Here is a 25,890-nt window from a genome sequence, read left to right on the forward strand (position 1 = left end):
AAGAAAGAAAGAAAGAAAGAAAGAAAGAAAGAAAGAAAGAAAGAAAGAATGAATGAAAAAAGAAAAAGAGGTTTTTATGTCACAAATTTGGTTAACAAATTAAAGTTGTTTAACGAAAAACTGCTCACCTATGTTAAATCCAGCAAAACAGTGGAGTTCTCTGTCGAAACCTGTCAAAACAATCAGGTTTCTATGGGGATGGGGTATATTAAGTTACTGGTTCAACTAGTTTCAGTCAAACCAATTCGAAACTGGCTTTTGAGAATGAGTTCTACCCTAGTATCTAGCAAGTGGTATCAGAAACAAGGTTTGGCAGGGCTGGGGTGTAGCCAGGCGAAGATTCTGGCAAGTGCCTGGGTGTGGAATCTTGGTCTGATTTTGGTAGCTCCCGTGTGGAGGGGGGGAGATTGTTGGGGTTCGACACAGAAGGCATAATAAATAATCCCACGTCGTAAGTGGCTAGCCTGATATGGGGACTTATAGGCAGTACTGTACTAGGGCACCTTCTCCTTAACAACTAGCTTTTGAGGATGAGTTCTATACAACTCTCTAATAGAAACCTGGTATTAATGTATGATTCAGTCTTGACCCGAGGTATCGTCTCGGTAAGCTGCGAAACCAAGATACTTCAGTTTCGACCGAGATCTTGAACCATGCTTCAGGGTAGGTGGCGTAATTAGAGGTGGTGCACGGAGTAGAATATTTCTTTGGTATATTCTGGCCCCAAAGCGGCAGGTTGATTCTAAGCACACTTTTTGGATAGCAATATCACGGTTGGATGTGACTCAACGGTCATTATAGGTTGGTCTTAGAATGGATGAGGCTCCCTTGTAGATTCTCTCAATTATCAAATACAGCCGTTTTTTGATCTTGTTGGCCAATGTTTCATTTTATTAGTGAAGACTAAGGTCAGCTAAATCTTGGTGGATGAGTTGGCAAGACAAGGTGTTGTGACTTGTGAGGCATCATACTGTGGTTGTGGAAGAATTATCCTTTATGAGTTTTTGATGATTGGTCAGCTTGGTGGGCCTTTTTGTACCTTGTTGTACTTGTCCCTTTATTTATTGGTTTAGGTAGGTTGTGGCCCCTCTTTGTTGTTGCACAGTACTTCGTTTCTTCTTTTATCCATAAAATTGGTTAGGTTGTTTTTTATTTCAAAATTTGAAATACATCAAGTTTGGTTGTGTTTATTTCAGAATTTTGAAATAATTGTATATATGTGCATGTGTGTGTGTATATATATATATATACACTTTTTAAATATTTTCTGGAAAATTTGGAATTATATTTGGCTCATCAGATTTAGGACTTCTAATTTCTTCTCATATTCATCTGCTGTCAGGTTTTTGTTGGACTTGGATATTGCTGCTCCCAAGATTACGATTCCTACTATTTTCTGTCCTGACAATTCTCATGCGACTAAACTTATGCTTGATTTAGGAAACTTGGTGCTTTGTACACAGGTATTTTCAGGAGCTTTATGCTAATATAGTTTGGTTTGTATTCTGCGAGTCAGATGGTGATGTGGGTTCATTACATATCTGCAGGATGACTCTCAAATGGACTCATCTGAGGAGATGGATATGTACTTGCAGTTCAATATGTGTTTGAGTGATGTTTCTGCTTTTCTTGTCGATGGTGACTATCTTTGGAATCAAAATCCTGGGGACACATCATCTAGTTCTGGCTCTTCTGGGAAGTCAATTGGTTTTAGTCTTCTACCTGTTATAGACAAGTGTGGGATTGTCCTAAAGCTTCAGCAGGTTATTACTTCCGGAAAGAATGATTTTCATATAATTATACATGATGTCTCAGTGGGCGAGCCTGTGGCGAATTGGTTAAGTTGCACTGTGGCAACACGGTGGTCACAGGTTCGAAACTTGGAAACAGCCTCTCCTGCGAAGCAGGGGGTAAGGCTGCATACATCTCCCAGACCCCGCAGTTGCGGGAGCCTCATGCATTGAGTTGCTCTGTGTAATGTCTATACATGATGATGTCTCAACCCATGGAAAACTATATGATTTTTCACCACAATCTGCAGATACGATCACAGAATCCATCCTTTCCCTCAACAAGACTTTCTGTGCGTCTTCCTTCCCTGGGATTCCATTTTTCCCCAGCCCGGTACCATCGGCTAATGCAAATTGCGAAGGTCTTTCAGAGTGAGGAGAATGAGAACATAGGTTTTCTTCGCCCTTGGAATCAAGCTGATTTTGAGGGGTGGTTGTCTCAGCTTGTTTGGAAGGTTTGCTCTTCACAATTTTGATGCTAGTATGATATTATTGGCTATTGTACTGTCCTCAACATTTTTCACTCTTGATGTGTGGTAGGGCGTTGGAAATAGGGAAGCTGTATGGCAGCGTAGATACTTCTGTTTGGTGGGGCCATTTCTTTATGTACTTGAAAGTCCTGGTTCCAAAACTTACAAGCATTATATCAGGTCTCTCATGCTACACCTTGTGAGATTTCCTTATGTCTGCATATTAAAGAATTTTAGGATATCACTGTAACTTATTGATGGGGAATTAGGCTGCGTTAACGTTTTGATGACTTTGCTTAATAGCTTTTGTTTTCATGCATGGTTTCTAGGATACTTGGTAATCAATTATGGTTGTCAAGTTGCTCCCAAGACAATAAGCTGGCCTTGAGGTCTGAGGGGACCAGTTTCCACATGTGTCAAGGCACCCAGACCTAAAAACCCAGTCTTGAGCCATCCATATGTCGTAGAACCTCCCCATTTTTCATTTCTACCCTTATAACTTTCTATGATGTAATTCAACTGTGACTGGGCATCACTTTGGTTCACCTTTGCTCCATGAAAACTATGGGCCTGTTTGATAATGTTTCAAGAAACGCGTTTCTGCCGTTTCTGGAAACGGAACAAAAAGCGTTTGATAAAACTGTTTCGTTTCACTTGTGATGTAGGGGGTTCGTAGGTGACTAGGTTTCCTACAAGGTTAACTAGCCAAGTAGGGTAGACTCAAGGGGCTTGGGTTGGACAGGGTAAGGGAAGCTCAGCAAACAAGATTGACATGCAAGTAAAGTGAGATTAATGAATAATGTAGCAATGAACAATAATCGTCTAAGCATAAAAGCACATAAACTCACTAAAGTTTCAGGTGGGAATATGGGGTAGGAACATGGCAGCAACTATGTGTTAAGTTTAGCACGAGTCTATCAAGACATTAAGCAAACTAAGTAAACCAAACAATGCCCAAAATCAACCAACTAATGAAAGGTAAAACAGCAAAAGTTTCTTTAGGGAAAACAATAAGGATTGGCTTACAAAAAGAAAAGGTAGATGTTCAAATTTCAGTGGGAGGTAATGGGAGGCCCATGAATGTAGAACAGGGGGTTCTTTACTTACTTCCTTCTTGTCTGAAGTTTGAGGAGAAGAGAAGAACTCGAGGTCCTCCAAGATAAAGAGTTGCAGTCCACCCTACTTGATAAAGAACAGCAGTCCTCCGATTGTTGGAAAAGTTCCAGCAGCAACCCAGTTGGGGGTTTTCTCGATGGAGATAATCTCTAATGATGGTGAACAATTTCTGCAATAGGGCAGCAGCTACAGGGAAGACAGAAAACAGAAAAGAGAGGGGTGAAGGTCGAGAAAGGGAGAAGGAGAATGGGAGAGAGCTGTGAGAGATGAGAAGAGGGAGAGGGCAGCGAGAGAGAATTCGTAGGGGGATTTGGGGGGGGGCTGTTTTGCCTTTAATAATCTTCATTCATTGAATTAGAACTTTGGCCAATGGCCTTACATAAATAAGAGACTAATTACTAAAAAGAAAAGATTATTCTAGGAATGCTATTTCATAAACAAAGAAACTTTCTAAAAAGAAATCAATAGGATAATTACTTAGTTTCTTAGTTAACTTAAATACTCAAATAAAAAAATCCTGGGAAATAAAACTACTAAACTATCAGATTTGGTGGGGGCCACATAATCTTGGCAAAATTTGGAAGGAGAGGACTCGATCCAGTGCTGGAAAGGCTGGATCGAGCCTTCCTTTCTTCTTCTTCCTTCTTCTAATCCTCCAACCACAAAAAAGGTTGGGTTGTCCTCTTCCTTTGACTATACGTCTTGATGTCCCCATCAACTCTCCCCGGCTTGGAAGAATTCACCTCCGGTGAATTGAAGCTCATGTTATATTCAAGTAGGTCTGGGTTGAGTTGTTAGACTTCTTGTATGGTGATCCAGGTGTTGTCAATTTCCGGACATCCACGCCACTTGACCAAGAACTCTCTAGAACCTCCAGTGTGTGTGGACACAATCTTCTCATCAAGGATTTTCTCAATTTCTTCAGTCCTTCTCGTGACCATAGGCACAGGTGGTAATGAGGTGGGGGGAAGTGGTTGGTTTGGTTCAGTAGTCTCATCAATGGTGAAGGGGAAGTCCTCAAAGTCATCAGGATAGAAAGGGGTAATGGTAGAGGTACCATGGTATGGGACAAGGTCTTCAACATTAAAAATATTACTGATTTCCATACTAGCTGGTAGATAGAGAACATACACATTGGCACCTATCCTCTTGAGTACTTTGAACAGACCTGTGCTACGAGCATGCAGCTTGCTCGCTTTTCCCCTAAAAAAACGTTGCGGCTTAATTCTAACCATCACAATATCACCCTCTTGAAACTCTTGTAGCCTTCTGTGCACATCTGCCTTCGACTTATATTGTTCGTTGCTCAGTGCGATCTGTCTTCTTATACCTACATGCAAATCATGTATATGCTGAGCAAAAGACTCGGCTGATTGGGAGGTCCTAGAACTAGACACGACTGGGATAAGGTCTATGGGTGCCCGGGGCTGATATCCTGAACAGATCTCAAAGGGGGACAGACCAGTGGTATGGTTCTTAGAACTATTATATACAAACTCAGCCTGGCTAAGGACTCGATCCCAACTAGTAAGGTGTTCTCCTATGAGGCAACGCAATAAATTCCCTAAGCTCCTATTGACAACCTCGGTTTGACCATCTGTCTGAGGACGGAAAGCTGAGGAGAAACGGAGCTTCGTACCCATCATCCACCACAGGGTCCTCCAAAAATGACTAGTGAACTTAACATCCCTATCGGACACTATGGTGAGGGGCAATCCATGGTACTTAACAACCTCATTAAAGAAAAGTCTGGTTACTATGGATGCATCAGAGGTCTTAGAGCATGAAATGAAATGGGCCATCTTCGAGAAGCGGTTCACAACCACATAATCAGAATCATGGCCCCTCGAAGTTTTTGGTAGACCAAGCACGTAGTCCATGCTAAGGTCCTACCAAGGGGAATGGGGAACAGGTAGGGGAGTATACAATCCCGTGTTTTGCTTTTGTTGTTTGGCAGTTTGGCATGTCCTACACTGACTCACAACTCTAGCAACATCCCTCTTCAGTCCTGGCCAAAAGAATCGGTCCTCAACGAGGGTGATGGTCTTATCTCGACTGAAATGGCCAGCGACTCTCCCAGCATGCAATTCCCAGATCAGGAAATCTCGGAGTGAAGTCTTGGGAATACACAACTTGCTTCCTTTAAAAAGAAAGCCCTCCCTAAGTAGGTAGTCCGAGCGGTTGACTGGGTTGCCTTCACTCAAGGAAGTGAACGACTCACTAAAATCAGGATAGGTGGGGTATTGGTCCTTGACTCGCTCGAACCCTACAACCTCTACACTCATTGCCTGGAGTAGCACACTAGCCCGACTCCTAGCATTGGTGCGACTGAGGAACATGTTCACTAAAATCAGGACAGGTGCATCTGCAGCAGTATTCTCGACACCAGGTCTGTGCTTGAGTACAAAAGTGTACTCTTGGAGAAACTCAACCCATTTGGCATGCCTCTGGTTAAGTTTCTTTTAGGCACTCAGGTATCTCAGAGCCTGGTGGTCAGAGAATAGCACGAATTCTTACGGTAAAAGGTAATGTCGCCAATAGCGCAGTGATTGGACAACCGCATAGAATTTCTTGTCATATGTGGAATATCGTTGCCTAGCTTCATTAAGCTTCTCACTAAAATAGGCAACACGGTGGCCCTCTTGTCCTAGGACACCACCTATCCCAATACCAGATGCACTGCAATTCACTTCGAAGACCTTGGATAAATCTAGGAGGTGCAGGACTAGAGCTTCAATCATAAACTTCTTAATCTCATTAAAGGCCTTCGTAGCACTCAGTCCATTGAAACTCCTTTTTTATGCAATCGGTGATAGGAGACATAATGGAACTAAACCGGTAGATGAACCTCCTGTAGAAAGTAGCTAAGCCATGAAAGCTTCTTACCTCATGGACATTAGTTGGCTCAGGCCACTCTACAATCACTCTCACTTTCTCAAGGTCAGTAGATACTCCCTGAGTTGACACAACAAATCCTAGGAAGATGACTTGATCACTCATGAAGGTGCACTTCTTGAGGTTGACATAGAGTTTCTCTTGTAAGAGCACATGAAAAACCTTCTATAAGTGATCCAAGTGGGAAGACGGGGTCTTACTATAGATGAGGATGTCATCAAAGTAAACCACTAGGAACTTGCCAATCAATGGTTGAAGCACTTGATTCATTATCCTCATGAAGGTGCTAGGTGCATTTGACAAACCAAAAGGCATGACTAACCACTCAAAGAGGCCATCCTTCGTCTTGAAGGCTGTCTTCCACTCATCTCCAGGCCTAACCCTAATCTGGTGGTACCCGCTCTTGAGATCAATCTTCGAAAAGATCGAAGAGTTGGCCATCATATCCAACATGTCATCAAGCCTAGGGATAAGGAACCTATACTTGATGGTGATCTTATTGATGACCCTACTATCAACACACATACGCCAGGTGCCATCTTTCTTTGGCATGAGCAAGGCAGGTACAACACACGGGCTAAGGTTTTCCCTAATGAATCCCTTCTGTAGCAGTTCATCCACTTGCCGTTTGAGTTCGGCGTGTTCTTTGGGATTCATTCGGTAATGGGGTAAGTTCGGGAGAGAGGATCCCGGAACTAAGTCAATAGCATGCTGGATGTCATGCATAGGCGGTAACTCATCAGGTAGTTCCTCAGGGAATAACCTCTCGAATTTCCTCAACAAGGGTTGCACTTCTCTAGGAGCCTCAGTGAATAAGTGTGACCTATCGGTATTACTCTGTACGGCAACTAGAGCATAAATCACCCCTGACTCTTGACACTCTCCTTTAAATTATTGTTGATTTAAAATTTTGAGTGTTTTGGTGGGGGTGTGTTTGGATGTACTTCCCTTGTGTTCTGGAACCCTAACTTCCCTAGGGCCACTGGGGGTCAGTCTAATCTTCTTCCCTTTGAACTCAAAGACATTAGTGTTAGACTTTCCGTAATTGGTGACATCTCGATCATATAACCAGAGTCTACCTAGGATGATGTGGGCAACATCCATCTCTAGGACATCACACCACACTCGATCCTCATATCCGGCAAAGTGTAAGGGAACTAAACACCTCAGATTAACGGGAATGGTGGACTGATCAACCTAAGCAACCTTGTAAGGCTTGGGGTGGGGTTCAGGTTTGAGGCCCATTCGAGCAACAATGCTCTTGGTGACCACATTCATGCAACTCTCGCTGTCTATGGCGACGCGGCAGTTCTTGCCCTGATGACATGTGTAAGTGATGAAAATATTAGTTCGTCGCCAATCATCGCTAATATTAGGTTGTGAGACCATGCAACGCACAATTCCGAGCTTGAGGTCACCGGCCTCCTCGATGTCCTCATCAGATATGGTCTCATCTGGTCTATGGTCCTCATACTCATGGTCATAAAACCCCTCTTGGTCACCTTATTCAAGGGTTTGCTCTCCGACATAAAGATTCCTATTGGGACACTCTCTGGAGAAGTGACCAAACCAGCAACACTTGAAGCACTGTTGTTGCCCACTATTCTTGGGTGCTTCTCCCAAAATTCCTTTACCCTTGTTGTCAAATTGACGCTGTGGTGCAGCAGTGGGTTTTGAGAATCCAGTTGAGCCTTGGGGTGGTTTTCTAAATTGGGACTCCCCAGCTTGGTAGCTCTTCCTCTGAGAATAAGTTCTTATGGAGGATTCCACCTCAAGGGCTATCATGAAGGCCTGTGGAACGTCTCGCACCAGGTGGGGTGCCATACGAGACTGAATTTTGGAGTTGAGTCCAGTAAGGAATTTGGATAGTGTTTGCTCAACATCCTCCTGAATACGGCTTCTAATTTTCAATTCATTGAACTTGCTCATGTATTCGATCACAGTCAACTTTCCTTGCTTCAGGGTATTCATTTTATTCAACAACTGGAGCCTATAAGTGATAGGCAAAAATTCCCTCTTGAGCCGCTCTTGCATTTCTACCCAGGTAGTGATTGGCTCAAGTCCTAGGTGGTCCTCCTGGCACTCTAGGTCTGTCCAAAAGTCCTGGGCAGCTCCAATAAGCTTGAACTTAGCAAATCGATAGCGGAGTTCCTCTGACATATCATAGAAATCGAAGTACCTATCCATCTGCTTGATCCAATCCAGAAGGATCCTAGCATCAATCTGACCATCATAGGTAGGGGCATCTACCTTAATCATCCGTCTAACATCAAAGCCCCTATCAGGATGCTCATAACCCTCATCATCTCAATATTGGGTTTGGCGTCTTGGCGGTGGGCCTCGACCCCTACCACGCCCTAGACCTTGGAAGTTATCCCCTCTCTGGTCATAACCATCAGTATGGTTATTCTCATTTACTTCCTCAGGGTTAGGGCCTCTGCCCCTAGGTTTAGTGCCAGTTGTGTTACGGCCTTGCCGTCCCTCAGGGTTTTGGGCACTTGTCTCGAGGGCAGCCAACTTATCGGTAAGGGCTTGGAGATGGGCAGCTTGTGTTTCCTGTATGGCTTGGACGACTTTCATAAATTCACCCAGTTGCTCAGATTGGGTGGAGGCACTAAGAGGGTCAGATCTATCCTGGTACGCTCTACCACTACGAGTGGACTTTAGGAGATGGGCAGCCAAGGTACGGTTGTCACCAAAGACTCAAGGTCTACTCAGAATCTCCAATTGAGACAAGTAGTTAGCCCTTTCAATCTTGAGGTCAAAACTCTCCCTCTCAAGTATGTGCTTTTGGAGGGAATAGCGTCCAATGCTATTTGGTCCCGCCAACTTAAGAAAGAAAAGGGTGTCCTCTAATCTATGGTATCGCTCTCTTAGCTCAAACTCGACTACGGATAAATGGTGACGGAGACTAGACCTCGAAAGGTAAGACATGTAAACAAGGGACAGCAGTACCTAATTACCCTAAACCTAGACAAAACCATGCTCTGATACCAAGATGATGTAGGGGGTTCTTAGGGGACTAGGTTTCCCACAAGGTTAACTAACTAGGTAGGGTTACCTCAAGGGACTTGGGTAGACAAGACAAAATAAACTCAGCAAACAAGATTTAACATGCAAAATAAAATAAGACTAATAAACAAAGTAGCAAAGGGCAATAATAATCTAGGAAGAAAAACACATAAACTCACTCAAGCTTCAAGGGGAAACATGGGGTAGGGAACATGGCAGCAACCAAAATTAGGCTACAGCACTAGTTTATTAAGCATCAAAAGTAGATAGAAACCCCATGCTATATGCTCTAAAATCAGTTGTACTAGTAATAAGAAGACCAACAATACTTAAGGCAAACAGTGTGGTAAATAAAAGGTTAAACAATGGCAAAAGGGGGGTGGGTTTTAATGGAAGTAACAGGGTAAATAATGAGGGGATAATGGAGGGAATGGGAGGGTTTACTCTATACCTGCTGCCCAGGCCTGAGAATAAAGGGAGAGAACCCATATTCGAAGAAGATGTCCAACAGCAGTCCGATTGTTGAAAAGAGATCAGCAGCAGCCCAGTCCTTGTCGTAAAGGATAACAGCAACCCAGTATTGAAGAGAAGATCAACAGCAGTTCAGCATCAAAGGCAGCAGCAACAGTTCAACATCAAAAGGTAGTAGCAGCAGCAGCAGATGTTAGCCGGCAGCAGTAGACAGTAAGCAGCAACAGTAACAGTATACAGTAGCAGTTCGAGCCAACAATCCAGCAATAGTTCCAATGAGAAAAGTTATAAAAGTAACAGAGGGAGGGAGGTAAGAGAAGAGAGAACCGAGAGAGAATAAAGAGAGAAAAGGCGAGAAAGAGAGGGTGAGAAAGACGAGATTGAAAGAGAGAGAATCGTGAGAGGGGTTGGGGGGTTTGCTCCTTGGCTGTTTTTTCAATTCTCATTCATTAATTAGAACCGTGGCCAATGGCCTTACATAAATAAGAGACTAATTACTAAAAAGAAAATATTATTCTAGGAATGCTATTTCATAAACAAAGAAACTTTCTAAAAAGAAATCAATAGAATAATTACTTAGTTTCCTAATTAACTTAAAGACTCAAATAAACAAAATCCTAGGAAATAAAACTACTAAACTATCAGATTTGGTGGGGGCCACACAATCTTGGCAAAATTTGGAAGGAGAGGACTCGATCCAACGCTAGAAAGGCTGGATCGAGCCTTCCTTTCTTCTTCTTCTTTCTTCTTCTTCCTTCTTCTAATCCTCCAACCACAAAGAAGGTTGGGCTGGATCGAGCCTTCCTTTCTTCTTCTTCTTTCTTCTTCTTCCTTCTTCTAATCCTCCAACCACAAAGAAGGTTGGGTCTTCTTCTTCCTTCAGCTGTACGTCTTGATGTCCCCATCATCTGCTGTACGTCTTGATGTCCCCATCATCTTAGGTAGACCCTGGTTATATAATGGGATATCACCAATTACGGGAAGTCTAACACTAATGTCTTTCAGTGCAAAGGGAAGAAGATTAGACTGACCCCCAGTGCCCCTAGGGAAGCTAGGGTTCCAGAACACAATGGAAGTACATCCAAACACACCCCCACCAAAACACTCAACATTTTAAATCAACAACAATTTGAAGGAGAGTGTCAAGAGTCAGGGTGATTTATGCTCTAGTTGTCGTACAGAGTAATACCGATAGGTCACACTTATTCACTGAGGCTCCTAGAGAAGTGCAACCCTTGTTGAGGAAATTCGAGAGGTTATTCCCTGAGGAACTACCTGATGAGTTACCGCCTATGCGTGACATCCAACACACTATTGACTTAGTTCCAAGATCCTCTCTCCCGTACTTACCCCATTACCGAATGAATCCCAAAGAACACGCCGAACTCAAACGGCAAGTGGATGAACTGCTACAAAAGGGATTCATTAGGGAAAGCCTTAGCCAGTGTGCTATACCTGCCTTGCTCAAGCCAAAGAAAAATGGCACCTGGCGTATGTGTTGATAGTAGGGCCATCAATAAGATCACCATCAAGTATAGGTTCCCTATCCCTAGGCTTGATGATATGTTGGATATGATGGCCAACTCTTTGATCTTTTCGAAGATTGATCTCAAGAGCGGGTACCACCAGATTAGGGTTAGGCCTGGAGATGAGTGGAAGACAGCCTTCAAGACGAAGGATGGCCTCTTTGAGTGGTTAGTCATGCCTTTTGGCTTGCCAAATGCACCTAGCACCTTCATAAGGATAATGAATCAAGTGCTTCAACCATTCATTGGCAAGTTCCTAGTGGTTTACTTTGATGACATCCTCATCTATAGTAAGACCCCGTCTTCCCACTTGGATCACTTACAGAAGGTTTTTCATGTGCTCTTACAAGAGAAACTCTATGTCAACCTCAAGAAGTGCACCTTCATGAGTGATCAAGCCACCTTCCTAGGATTTGTTGTGTCAACTCAGAGAGTATCTGCTGACCCTGAGAAAGTGAGAGCGATTGTAGAGTGGCCTGAGCCAACTAATGTCCATGAGGTAAGAAGCTTTCATGGCTTAGCTACTTTCTACAGGAGGTTATCTACCAGTTTAGTTCCATTATGTCTCCTATCACCGATTGCATGAAAAAGGAGTTTCAATGGACTAAGAGTGCTACGAAGGCCTTTAATGAGATTAAAAAGCTTATGACTGAAGCTCCAGTCCTGCGCCTCCCAAATTTCTCTAAGGTCTTCGAAGTGAATTGCATGCATCTAGTATTGGGATAGGTGGTGTCCTAGGACAAGAGGACAACCATGTTGCCTATTTTAGTGAGAAGCTTAATGAAGCTAGGCAACGATATTCCACATACGACGAGGAATTCTATGCGGTTGTCCAATCACTGTGCTATTGGCGACATTACCTTTTACTGCAAGAATTCGTGTTATTCTCTGACCACCAGGCTCTGAGATACCTGAGTGCCCAAAAAAAACTTAACCAGAGGCATGCCAAGTGGGTTGAGTTTCTCCAAGAGTACACTTTTGTACTCAAGCACAAACCTGGTGTCGAGAATACTGTTGCAGATGCACTAAGCCGAGTGAACATGTTCCTCAGTCGCACCAATGCTAGGAGTCGGGCTAGTGTGCTACTCCAAGAAATGAGTGTAGAGGTTATAGGGTTCGAGCGAGTCAAGGACCAATACCCCACCTGTCTTGATTTTAGTGAGCCGCTCATTTCCATGAGTGAAGATAACCCGGTCAACTGCTCGGACTACCTACTTAGGGAGGGCTTCCTTTTTAAAGGAAGCAAGTTGTGCATTCCCCAGACTTCACTCCTAGATTTCCTGATCTAGGAATTGCATGCTGGGGGAGTCGTTGGCCATTTCAGTCGAGATAAGACCATCACCCTCGTTGAGGACCGATTCTTTTGGCCAGGACTAAAGGGGGATGTTACTAGAGTTGTGAGTTAGTGTAGGACATGCCAGACCGCCAAACAACAAAAGCAAAACACGGGATTGTATACTCCCCTACTCGTTCCCCATTCCCCATTCCCCATTCCCCTTGGCAGGACCTTAGCATGGACTTCGTGTTTGGTCTGCCAAGAACTTCGAGAGGCCATGATTCTGTTTATGTGGTTGTGGACCGCTTCTCGAAGATGGCCCATTTCATCCCATGCTCTAAGACCTCTGATGCATCCATAGTAGCCAGACTTTTCTTTAATGAGGTTGTTAAGTACCATGGGTTGCCCCTCACCATAGTGTCCGATAGAGATGTTAAGTTCACTAGTCATTTTTGGAGGACCCTATGGCGGATGATGGGCACGAAACTCCGTTTCTCCTCAGCTTTCCACCCTCAGACCGATGGCCAAACCGAGGTTGTCAATAGGAGCTTAGGGAATTTATTGCGTTGCCTCATAGAACACCTTACCAGTTGGGATCGAGTCCTTAACCAGGCTGAGTTTGCATATAATAGTTCTAAGAACCGTACCACTGGTCTGTCCCCCTTTGAGATCTGTTCAGGATAACAGCCTCGGGCACCTATAGACCTTATCCCAGTCGTGTCTAGGTCTAGGACCTCCCAGTCAGCCGAGTCTTTTGCTCAGCATATACATGATTTGCATGCAGGTATAAGAAGACAGAGAGCACTGAGCAACGAACAATATAACTCGAAGGCAGATGTGCACAAAAGGCTACAAGAGTTTCAAGAGGGTGATATGGTGATGGTTAGAATTAAGCCGCACCGTTTTGTTAGGGGAGGATACTCTGTTGTTTCATGGTCATTGTCCCTGTTAATGCATTCCAATCACGATGTGGAATGTGGAGGAGATAGAGAGAACTTCAAAAGAAAATGTAGTAGGATCATGAAACCAGATGTATTCCATTATGATTTATCTAAGATACTAAAGCCAAAAGTCCAATATTGAGTATTTTTAAGCAACAAAAGTTCAATCCAGCAAACAGAATTCCATGAAATGTCTGCAACATAACTTTGTTTCATGCATTATATGGTATTGCACTATGTGTATAGTACATCTAGGACGATTCATGAATATGAACGATGGAGTTCAAACGAAGCTTGTGACTTACGGATATTTTGTTTCCAAAGGATCACCAATCATAGATTTCTGTAATAAACCAAAAAGACAAGGATTCAGTAACGAGTTCTTATAAAATAATGAAGCGTTCAGCTGTTATAATTCGACCTTTGCCCATGGAAGCTTGTCATCTGAACAACCTCTTGGGAATCCATTATAGCCAATGCCTGGCTAAAGAAAGATTAGTGTAAGAAATATAGTAAACAAAGATATCAAAGAGGATTGTATTTGAACTATTTTTTTACTGTACGATGATAAACATACAATCAAGGTACCATAGAACAAATCCTTAAAAGAGTACAAGAGCTGTTTTGTAATAGCTTTGCAAGTATAATCGCCAGAAAAATAGACAAAATAGAGAAAGGCAGAAGTCTAAATGGGCATAAATAGAGAGAAGTCTCCACACAACATGCCATCACATGGACTGTTTTGGCCAATCCCACCACCGGATAGCAAGGGCACCCCTTGGATATCCACGTGTCAAATTCTGTGGAACGTCTCATCTGTAAGACCAAACATGTACTGAATTTATTCCAATTGTACTTTCAGCCGTTAAACTGGTAGAAGACTGTTATGGCCAATCCACCTTATTACAAGAGGACCATATTGATTGGCCAGTTGTCCCACCATGTCTTGGATCTTCGTCCAAACTGTCCCAAGATTGGACTAAAATTGACATGGATTTGTGTCATGAGATATAATGCTTCTGGGTTGAAATTTACAACATGATAAGGGGAGACCTCAGCAACACACCAAAGGGTAAGCATCGAGTTTAAATGTCATGTGGCAGATACAGATGTACAAATGTATCCATAAAGAGAAACCTCTATAAGGCCTGCTTGTGTAAAATAAATTGGCCCCTGAAAGAAAAATCCCTCATTGAGCCATCTTTTGGCCCCAAGCCTGTTTCCAAGAAGGAATGTTCCCAGTGGGTCCCACATTGAGCCATATTTGGAGCCAATGAAAGAACCATGCTAAAGAGCCCCCCACCCCCAAAAGAAAGCATTAAATAAAAAAAGCAACGGGCAGTTAGGTCAGAACTTGTGGGTTTAAAATATGAAGATATGTAAGATTTTGGGGAAAAAGATATTTACATTTTTTTTTTTTTTTCTTATCAGATATAGTTTGGTTGGTTTACTTATTAATATGGAAATAGTTTCGGTCACAGTTTCAATTTGCAGTTTTAAATTCCTTTACCTTTAGAAATTTTGTATGGTGTCTTTGTGCTCTCTTTTCTTTAGCCTTAAAATTTGTCATTTTGGCTTGATTCTGAAGTCAATAGAGAGGTTCTTAACCATCTAAGAAACCCCATACTGAAGTGACATCCAATGTAATTTATTTAGGGGAGTTGCACCCAAAAGTTGACATGGTATCATTCTACAATGATATTAATCCATTATGTGGGTTTGAGCCAAAGAAGGATTTTGGTCCTTCTATTCTCAAACTTCACACAGGTTTCTAATGCTTTCATAAGCTAGTAGTGACTTCTAGAGTAATACTAGAAAATTCTATCGAGTTCTTTCTTTTTCTCTTACCATATTTGCTGATTTGTTGTACTTTCATATACCCATAATCAGCAATCCACAGTCAATAGCTACTACAAGTCCTGATTTCAACTATCCATCAATCAACCCCAAATATTTGGGACAATTTCACCAAACTTGCACCTACATCCTAAAGCCAGCACCTTCCATTAATTTTAGAAACACTAATTTTTCCATCAGCTCTTCAGTGCCTTACTTTTCACCAGATTTAACAGTGAAACCTAACCCTAGAACCTTTTACTGTTTTTCCCATTAAGAATTGCATCAAAGACCTAGAATAGCTGGACTAATTGCACTGGGGAGGAATGCTACCTTACCATCTCCACTTGTGGGAAAAGGACATCGTCATTTCTTCCATCAAAGTTATAGGAACAAAGAAAGGTGAGGTGGAGATTTTTACGGAAAGGGCAGGAAAGAGGAGTTGAAAGAACAAGAAACAAACATGGAAAGAAACAAAAATAGTAAACTTTCACATTTAGAGGAGCCACACCAGTGAATACTTTGAGGTATGGATGAAAATTTTCCATCATCCCTCTTCTATAGCACATGGTAGCTTCATCATGGCTTTTGATTGGAACCTATAAATTACCTATCACAGCCTCAGGTTAGATGTGCTAATTTAAGGATACTCAGGCTAGATATGACTAATGCCTTCTCTTTATTAGATTTGACAAAGTCTCTCACTCCCAAATCACAAAATAGAAATATAAGGACCACGTATAGAGATTAGCTCTTTACAGCAGGCCATCTTATGCTAGAGACTGTTAAATGCCAGATATATGCTTCATGCACCAAGTGAATGTGAACATGTTGAGTTTTTTAGTAATCTTCATATTTGTTGGAGGTATGGTCAGTATTCACACAGGAACCTGGGTGGTCTTGAGCCATTGCTCTTGACTATAAATCCTTCCTGAGATATGGCCTATGAGAGTTCTTAGCAGAGGGGAAAGGATTTTTTTTTATTTATTGGTGTTCAAAACATGTCACGTGAGTCCACAAGATGGACTTCATCTTTATGCAATACTCTTGGTCATCCATGCAAAGCATCACTTTTTTGTTTTTCTGAGCAGGTGATATTATTCATAATAATACCACATTTTTCAGGGCTGTTTTAACCAAAAATCTTTCATAGTTCTGTCTCAATTTCTCCTTCTGCTTATTCCACCTTATTAAGAAAAATATCTTCATCTGTACTTTTTCTTAGTAGAGGAACCATGTACCCTTTATTAATGTTCTTGAGAAAGTTCCATTTGAGATGTGAATACTATGTATTACAATGTACCATATCCAGCAATTGATCTTACCAAGTATTACTCCATTTTGGCTGACCAGACAAGCTCCAACCTATACATGTTAAAGAAGAAATTTTAGTTTCAAGTTTCAAATATACTTCAACGGTAAATTCATTTGAGTATTAAAAGATGCCTCATCATGGTTTGAACAGAGAAATTCGGAGAAGCAAACAAAAAAAAAATCCAGCAGTTACAGAAACTTTGCTCCTGTTATGGCATTTATTTGATATGAACGGAGCGTTTGATGTTATCTGTGAATGCCTTGCAGTCTTGCAGACACCCCCCCTAAATTCTCTACCAAAATAACGAAAGAAGCGACAGAGGTTTGACACTAAAAAACTATCAGTCTTAGTATCACTAATTCACTACTGGTAGTTATAAACCAAAAAAAATAAAAATAAAAACAAGCAAGTTTGTCCTTGCAATTATCTCAATTGAGATTCGTGTACAAAGTCATCTGTATTATACCTGCCTGTTTGGATCCTTAGATCGCTCTGCCGAAAGAAACGCAATGGCCATGAAATAGTCATCCCATGACAAATATCTGCAATCAAGCAAAGCACAACGATCAATAACCAGAAAAAAAGGGGTTTTGGGGGAGGGGGACAAAAAGGAGAAACACGCGCCAGGTAATTATATGAATGAGCTTGTCATTCCTTCCTCTCAAACCCTACAAATGTGTAACCAGTTAACCTAACCACTAGAAACAGAGCAAGCTTTACTGGAAAGGAAGAGAATGCGGGTGGGATTATAGAAATATACTGGAAGCTGGACAGCGTCTAACCCTTTGCGTTTTGAAGGATCAAAAGGGCTCTGAGACTGAGATTTCTCAGAAATGACACCGTTTGGTGGCGAAATAATCCGAGATAGGTGCTTTTTAGGATTGAAGAAGAAGCGAATTGCGATTGCAGAGAAGACGGCGCCGAAAATGGTGGCCGCGGATACGAGAGCCATCTCTCTAGAGTTCATTCTTCATAGAGAGGAACCGACAAAGAAACACTACAGAGAAGAGAGCTCTTTCCCGCTCAGCTGAAAGAGGCAGTGGCTTTTTCTGAAGTAGCGGAGAAGCCATCCAACCCAGGCGTTCACGTTCTCACTGTATCAGACTACGAAGAGTGGCGTAGAAAGAGTGACAGTGGTGGCAGCCAGCAGGTTCTTTACTTTACTGAGGGATCGCGGCTCTTGCGCGTGGGCCAGTGCGAACACGCCATGAAGCATCCATGGTTTATTTTTCCTATCATATGTGTTCTTTTTCCCTTTCATATAGGAGGTGGATCAGTTATTTCGCCTTCCATGTGTATAGGAACCTAAGTTGAATTCTTTTCCTAACACTCTCACAAAAGATGAGGCCCTCACACATCTAGCATTTTAGGGGAAGCATGATTGTGTGACCTCTATGCAAAATTATTGTCCCTTATTAAATAAATATGTTGATACCCGTATGCACTTCAACACAAGGCCAATGCAACTAGGCACCGATCTCTTGCCCATCTTTTTCTTTTTCTTTTTCATTTTTCTGTTGAGATTGCTACCTAGTTGCATAGCCCCAAACGGGTGCAAATGGTTAGGGGGCCAATTAGAGCACACTCAGGGGAATGGATGGAATTTTCTTTATTTCATATGAGGGGTGCAGGGTGGTAATTTCATGCACTTTTGTGATTGACATAGGATCCACTAAACTGTAAGTGCTCTTTTTCTCTTTTTTTTATTTCATCTATTTTGAAAGTGTGATTCTCACATGATTGATATCTTTCTGTCATACCATGTGATATGTGAAAGTGAAATTTTATGAACAAGTTGATTTCAAATTCTCTTATTTACAATGAAGGTTTTCAAAAGCAATGTAAGAATGAATTTGTAAAAGATGGTATCACCAGTACGAGTCCACATGGTTAGAATAAGAGAGAATTTCAGTTTGGACTCCTTTGCATGTATGGTTAGAGGATGCCAAATGACACATTCACTGCCATTTTAGGTGCATAGAGGGGTATTGATGGAAGTAAAAAGAAGTTTGGAATCCTCTTACTATACATGAAGAGAATCCAAACTCCCTGTGAGTTACCATTTTTTGCATGTGGGTTGTCATTTATCAAAATCGAGCCATTTACACTAGAATCATAAAACCGAATAATAAATAGTTTGATTTTGATTTAAAAAATGAGACCAATATCAATTGCCATTTATTAAAACTAGCCATTTACATTATAATTGTAAAATTGTTTAATACAATATTGTTTAGTCGCTTCTTCCAACTCTCGGTTAGAGTTTCGCTGAAGAACAAACAATATTATTTCTTCTTTTGATCGAACAAGGATGGGGGCATTTAGGTTATTATGAAAAATAGGATATCCACTTAACAATAAAAACTACACACTAAGTCACGGACTCACGGTTGATAGAATATTTTGAAAAACGTGGAGAACTTGATATTTAGCCATTGTTAAAGGGACGGGAGTGATAATTCCTCTAAAAGAAAAGGAAAGGCTTTGATTCCTGGTCTTAAAAATCCTGGATTGTGGAGAGTGGGAAGTGTTCTTCGTTTCTTACGCACTGAATCAGAGATTTGGGATCGCGAAGCATTTCAGTATGTCTGCTTCTGCGGCGACGAACGATCTTCAGACATCGGGAATGCTGTCGAGGGAACAGTTGCTTTATCTCTTTAATCGCTTCTCCGTCCTCACTTCCCTATCGGGTTATTTCCCTTTTCTCATTCTCTCGTTGTCTTTTTTTTCCCCTTCTCAACACTATGATTGCAGTATTTTCCTTCTTTTCATTTTCTTTCATTTCAATGTTTTTGACCCTCTTTGACTCTCTAGACGTGAAGAAACGGATAGCTGATGCTGTGAGGAAGGATAAACAGGTCAATTTCCTTGTTCTCTTCATATTTTTTTTCTCATAATTTATAGTCACTTTGGGTACGGATGATAAGTTCGCTTCTAGATCCCAATCCAATTCGTTAGTCTCCTTTAACCTATTTTAACCTGTAAAATAAATCCATCTGTGGATTTTATCTCATTTTGGTGATCCAATAGAAATAAATGGAGCTGCAATGATTGTCTTCTTTCTGAATGATTCAAGTATTGGACTTGGATGTACTTAAAAACTTTTTTTTGTTAGTAAATTCGGGAGATGAATGTAAGAAGTAGGGTGGAAGTGCTTGTAGTGGCTGTCTTAATGGTAGTTGGGTTTAATGGTGATAGAAGATGATCGATGATACAAAAGGGAGAAGGCTGAATGCAAGCACTGGGGATATGGCTTTTTGAAATTCAGTCGAGTCAGACATAAAATAGTTGATGCAAGTTTCAAGCTATATTCATTTAGGTATACAAGTGATTCGAAACAAATAATGGAAAATCTCTCTTTAGCATCTGAATCGCTTGTAGTTATTCTGGAAATAGAGATGTGGGGTTTGTGAGAAAGGTTTTTGTGATTAATATCATGGATAAATAGTTGCTAGAGTGGCATCAGGATATCTCTACATGTTCAGGAATGATAACGAGAAAGAGCAACGTGAGGCTAATTGTGCAATTGTGATTGAATCTATATGAACATTTGCATTATTTCAAAATAACATATTCATACTGGTTTTGCCAACAATTCCGTTTGTTTTTATTGCATTGTCTATCATACATTTGTATACAAATAGAACCTTGTCAATTTCACCCATGTCTTTAGCAGCAACGGTTAACGTTCTAAATGTAACATACATGTAGAATGCTTGTATAATCAAGGCCATCTATCTGTTGTCCTCATTTCGCACTTAACAATTTTAATTTATATCAAGCAGGAAGCTGTTGCTGTGACCACTGCAATCCAAGAAGAAATACTTCTGGAAATGGAGTTGGTATGTATCTCGTCAATTTTAAAATGTTAAATAATTAAATACTTTTTTCCCCTCTTTCCCATTGTTTATTCTCGAATAAAATTTAATGTTCTTGTTGGCAAGATCAATGGAGGGCCTACCAATGGCAATGCTGTATGATTGAATGGAAAAGTGAAGGCAGTTTGGAACATCTATCTAAGCCAAACTGGTTGGGGGCTGTTGTGGGCTGTAAATAGATCGGATCAGAGTGAGTCCAAGATAGAACCAAATCCCGATTATTTTATCAAATAACAGAAAATATCCGAGGGATCAATAATTGTGGATTTGAGTTTGAATCCTTGGACTTTCTAAGGATTTGGATTTGTGGATCAGATTCTATTATCAGATTATTCCATGGGAAGTGGACTGTTGACAGTACATTTTTCCTCTTTGAGAGAAAGTCAAATTATGTATTAGGAAACAACGTGTATATATATATATGAAAAAATTGGGGAATTGAACCTTTCTAATCCTCTGCATGTGTGTGTGACTGTCTATATGTGTTGCTCTTGTTGGATCAGACATGAGTCGCTATCTGATAAGTTGGCTGCTTTAAGTTGACTTTATTGGTTGGTCATTACCTTCTGGTCTGTAGACATATTTTGGACCATTTACCTTGTAGTTTGAAACAAAGAGATGATTTGAACTACTAAAATTGTTTGTTCACTGCCAGTATGTATGATCATTAAGATAATTATGCTAGGTAGGTTTTGCTTATAGAGAATCTCCTGTCCTTATTGTTCATTATCCTTGTTATGGCATGTGGATTCTACATGTATTGGAAATTTAAAATTTCATGATATCAACATTCACATTTATGAGGATCATATGTAATAGCATCAAAAGTGAGAATGTTTCCATATTTTTCTCTCACCGCTCATTCACCTGTGGGGGTGCTGTTCTGTTACAGATCCAAGATTTGGCATTGCTTGCTTGGGTAAAGTGAATATGATTTATGAGAATGACCAAGACTTGATGATCCGGTTTTATGGATTTGTTGCAAAGTAAGCTCACTTATCCCCCTGTGTGTGTGTTTAGCTGTTGCTTGCATGTGCACGGGCAGATTGGAAAATTTTCACTCAATAATGAAATGCTTGAAGTGTGTTACCAATTTAATAAAGTAGTCCTGTGTCTCTTAGCCTGCAATTGGTGTTGTTACCGAGCAAATCCCTGACAAATTTTGGGGAGAGAGTATCTTAATTTTACAGTACACGGTTGGTTCCAACTATTCCCAATCAGGAAATGTCTTCTGTATAAGGAGTTGTAGTTTTGAGCATTCTTGAGCAATGAAATGCTATGTGGCTACAGAAACCTAGTATGGTGTAAAGAAATCCTGATTGATGTTTGATAATATTGAAATGGCAGAGAAGAGATGGCTTGTGATGAAGCTGAGCTCGAGCCTGATGAATTTGCAGAAAAGATGCGCTTTCAACACAAGCTGCAAGAAGAAGTATGTTATATTCATTTAGGGTTGAAAAAAATGGTATTATGCAATTTTTATAATTCAAAGAATACCTCATCTTTTTCTTTATATATATGCAGCAACTAGAGATGCTAAAGCACATGCGCAAATTTCACAAGGAGGACCAATCTGCTATCCTTGAGATGGTAAATGACAGTCAGATTCTATTATTCGTGTTTCGGCTGGATAAATATCAAGAAGCTATTAGAATTGTTGGCATTATCTTGTAAAATACCACCTTGCAAAGTAGGTGAGGTCTGTGTGAGTTTTTTAAAGTCCATTCTCACTCGTAGCCAACTAACCTGCGTGCCTACCCCTGTAGGCTGTAGCCAAAAAAGAGAGGGAAAAGCTATGAAGGATGATATAAGATCTGTATTCCATCGGAATAATGGGAAAACTGTAGCTTGGGTTTGTTGCGAGAATCGGATTGATTGAATAAGTAGGATTCGGCACACCAAGACCCCTTGCATATTTTTTGGTTGAGAATGAGAGAAACTTTTCACATTAAATATCCTCCCCGATGGAACGCCTGCTTAAATGTTTCACTCCCAATGGAGATTTCATTAATTTTTGGGGAGAGGGTGCTTAATTTCTCCGTTGCTTGACTAGCCCATTTATATGGATTTGCCACCTGCTTCTTGGAGGGGGCCACCTCTTCTAAGCATCATTACCATCCATGTATCTTTCTTGGGTTGTGATGCATAGTCTCTATTAATATTTGTATTGCAGATGTTGATGGATAGGCAGGATTATACTTGCTAGTTCAATTTTTAGGGGATTGCTATTGCCCTAGACTGGATGAATGGGGATGTGTGTTTTGGATGAATATAGTTTAACAGTTTTTTCCTTTTAAAAATGTTCAATGGCACTTTTATGATAGGTTCACCGTGCGATTGACCTCATGAAGTTTTATTTTTTGGCTATTTGTTAACTTTTCATTTGGGTGATATTTGTCCTGAATTTTTATGTACAGTTACGCCAGCAGATGGAGAATGCGAATTTTGAGAACAGTACAGCAATTTTGAATCCTGAGCTTATTCAAGAGATCATTAGGAAAAAGATATCACCATCCATAAAGACAAGTTAGCTCAGGTGCGCTTCCCATATTTCATAATTTTTCCAGTTTCCCTCTATTCTGGTAGACGGGTACTCCCCAACTTTAAACACAAGGTATTCTCAATGTTACATGCGTGCATGAGTACAAAGAAACCATTTCATTAGCTTTTGTCCGTTGATAGATGAATGGTGCAATCTGACTTAATGGTATACTACTCCAGGCATTCCATATTTCCATGGGGACAATCGTGCAATTTTTCCTGCTCTGCTTTGTAGAACAATTCTGGTAGAAAGACCATCCTGACAGAAAAAGATGGTGGCGCACCCTTCATATTAGGTCAATCCATTCATTGGGTGTGATTGTTGTATCATATGGTCTAGCTGAAATTTGTAGTATAAGATTCACTTTTGCTGCTGTAGAACGAAATTTGTAGTATAAGATTCACTTGTTCTAGAGAGGTTTTGGTGTGAAAGGCCCTGGGTTCAAAAACCACTCTTCACATTTAATGTGGGCACAAACAGTTTTCCCTTTACCCTACAAAAAGCACACATAGTTTTGCCATGTGGTCATTTGCCCTCATTTGGATTAGCATGCACCCTCTTGAAAGTTCTCAAATTTTTAATAGTTTTTTTGCTATGTGGTCAACTCTATGTGGCTAATACTTGATATGAGCAGGATTGCACACAAAATTTGAACACCACCCAATCTATCATTGACAATCTTCTTTGTCAGTGGATGGGTATAAGAATAGTGGCCATTAGCCCTACTAGCATCCAGTAGGCTGGCCATTCGGCGCTCAATAGGATAGTAGATCCAAAAAAATTAAAAGACAATCTTCTTTAGGTGTGTCACAAGTAAAGCCTTTGGATAAAGATAATCCAAAGGCTGGAGACACTGTAGATGTTCTTTTGGTTGATCTATGTTAAACTATAAGTTTGATAGGCCGACTTCATTAATCTTTTAACAAAGAAACTTTTGCAGAAAAAATAAACAATTGGTGGGTGGTGGGTGGTGGGTGGTGGGTGGAGGCCTGGAGGGGGTGGTTATGGGGTTCGGTTCAGCTCCATGTATATGAAGGCTTTATATACAGTTTTGTAACTGTATGTGTCCTTTTGCTTTCATAAATGCCCTTATGTGCTGCCATTAAAAGTGTTAAGGAGGTATTTGTGAAAAAAAAAACTTATTTTACCGAAACCATATATGAAAAGTTGATGTTCTACACAACAGAGAGAATAATGTTTATAGACTTCATTTCACCTTATAACAATGTGACTTTTGTGAAAACCAAATTATCTCATGGAATTGTGAATGCTTCCCACCACTTCGAGAATTACTAACCATTTTATAAGAAAGACAAAATTTCACCCCAATTTTTTTTTATACTATTTGTTGTTAAGAACTTATGGAGCGAAAGTTTTAATCATATAGGAAATGAATTTAGATATAGGAATAATTTAGAAGGTGAATTTTTTTTTTAAGTTTAACTTGTTATTTTGAAATTGTAGTGAAATTTGAATCTAAGAACCATACTATGATGAAAATTCAGAATGGATCAATCATGTATTAAACATTTAAAAAATTCAAGGTTAAAGTTAGCCCCTTTTTCATTTTGGTTTTGTACAGTCTTTATAATTTTAGAATCAAGTTTTTTTAAGCGATGGTGGAAGAGGAAACCTTAATCGATGTCAATCACTGGGCTTGGATAGGTGCTTTAGAGTAGTGAAGGGAATTTTGAATCTCCAATAAATAGGGCGGAAGAAGTAATTATGATTGTAGATTCATGGGTGAATCCTTCAATCATTTTCCATGATTTTATGTGTCATGAATAACTTATTGACAACCAAAAAGGGGAAGGGAAAAAAGAAACCCAATTTGTGGGGAGGGCATCTAGAGAAGTCACAAAGATTTGGCCGAATATTGACTTCCAATAGTGCTTTAGTGCCAGGTTATATGGTCTCCCAAGAGGGCTTAGTGGGAGACCATAGATAAGCATAAATCAAAAGCCCAAAAGCGACCTCCATTACACATTCATACCTCACCTTTGGGGACTATTCATATCCATTTTCCTAAAGCTGATCCATTATAGGCTATAGGGCACTTGCTCCCACACCCCCAACTCATCACATGCTCTAAGCCCATCTCTCTCCTTTCCCTTTCTTATAAAGTAAGCTTCTCTATGAATCTCAAGGGCATCATCCATGACAAATAGATCCAAACAATTAAGATTGCCCTAGTTATGTGCCCTGTTATATTCCAGTGCATGGGACTCTCCTGCCACATTGTCATGACAGCTACTTTTACATAACATACTAGTGAATATTTACACTAGGTGTTTCAAAAAAGAAAAAAAATGCTCACTAAATGTAGTCAAGATATTAGTTCATGGTATATCCCGTCGATATTGATATTGATACTGATAGTCTGATACTGATACTACTAATATTAATATGAATTGACCGTATAAATTCATATTAGATCAATTTCTAATAATTTTTTTAAAATACTTTTTTATCGTATTGCTCACTGCCAAAATCGAGAAAACAATTAATGTGGCTGATTCAATACTAATACCTAAATTCGGGTGTAGTTGGACGGACATGCGATTAAAGAATGCCAAGTTGGAGGGTGAATTTTAAAATAAAAAGTAATCTGTTTTTTATTGGTTTAGATTAAGTTTTAAGAAAAATTCTTGGGGATTGATCAGTTTTGGTCTGGTTTGATTGGATCAAAAAAATCTACCGAAGGACCGAAATCAATAAAAATCATAATTATGGTTTATTTATTTATGTACTTAGCCACTGGAGTTTATTTATTATTGCTTATGAGAATTCAATTTAATGTGCTAATAAATGTTTTACGATTT

The 25,890-nt window shown here is 40.4% G+C and overlaps 2 protein-coding genes across 2 annotated transcripts in view; one reads left to right on the plus strand and one right to left on the minus strand.

Moving 5' to 3' along the window:
- Nucleotides 1-17,852, minus strand: part of LOC122080073 (deoxycytidylate deaminase) — a 22,066-nt gene extending 4,214 nt beyond the window's left edge. Inside the window, exons 1-5 of the mRNA XM_042646949.1 lie at nt 17,431-17,852; nt 17,115-17,190; nt 16,659-16,698; nt 13,919-13,977; nt 13,803-13,840 (exon numbers count right to left, since the gene is read on the minus strand). Of these exons, the coding sequence (XP_042502883.1) occupies nt 13,803-13,840; nt 13,919-13,977; nt 16,659-16,698; nt 17,115-17,190; nt 17,431-17,615 (398 nt within the window). The 5' untranslated portion in view covers nt 17,616-17,852. The remainder of the gene's footprint in view (nt 1-13,802; nt 13,841-13,918; nt 13,978-16,658; nt 16,699-17,114; nt 17,191-17,430) is intronic.
- A 1,194-nt stretch (nt 17,853-19,046) lies between these two features.
- On the plus strand, nt 19,047-23,484 carry LOC122078801. Its single transcript, XM_042644936.1, has 8 exons — nt 19,047-19,338; nt 19,463-19,506; nt 20,434-20,494; nt 21,419-21,512; nt 21,874-21,958; nt 22,051-22,116; nt 22,944-23,062; nt 23,248-23,484. The coding sequence occupies exons 1-7, from the start codon at nt 19,233-19,235 to the stop codon at nt 23,055-23,057; spliced, it is 570 nt and encodes a 189-aa protein (XP_042500870.1). The 5' UTR covers nt 19,047-19,232; the 3' UTR covers nt 23,058-23,062; nt 23,248-23,484.
- Nucleotides 23,485-25,890: the final 2,406 nt, after the last annotated feature.

The sequence above is a fragment of the Macadamia integrifolia genome, chromosome 5, assembly GCF_013358625.1.
Source record: "Macadamia integrifolia cultivar HAES 741 chromosome 5, SCU_Mint_v3, whole genome shotgun sequence".
In the NCBI taxonomy this organism is placed as follows: domain Eukaryota; kingdom Viridiplantae; phylum Streptophyta; class Magnoliopsida; order Proteales; family Proteaceae; genus Macadamia; species Macadamia integrifolia.

Bases quoted from the DNA above. Each gene is read 5' to 3' on its own strand.
- LOC122078801 (XM_042644936.1), top strand. From the start codon at position 19,233: ATGTCTGCTTCTGCGGCGACGAACGATCTTCAGACATCGGGAATGCTG. The intron at 21,959-22,050 runs GTATGTTATATT...ATATATATGCAG, and splicing joins AACACAAGCTGCAAGAAGAA to CAACTAGAGATGCTAAAGCA. The intron at 22,117-22,943 runs GTAAATGACAGT...TTTTATGTACAG, and splicing joins AATCTGCTATCCTTGAGATG to TTACGCCAGCAGATGGAGAA.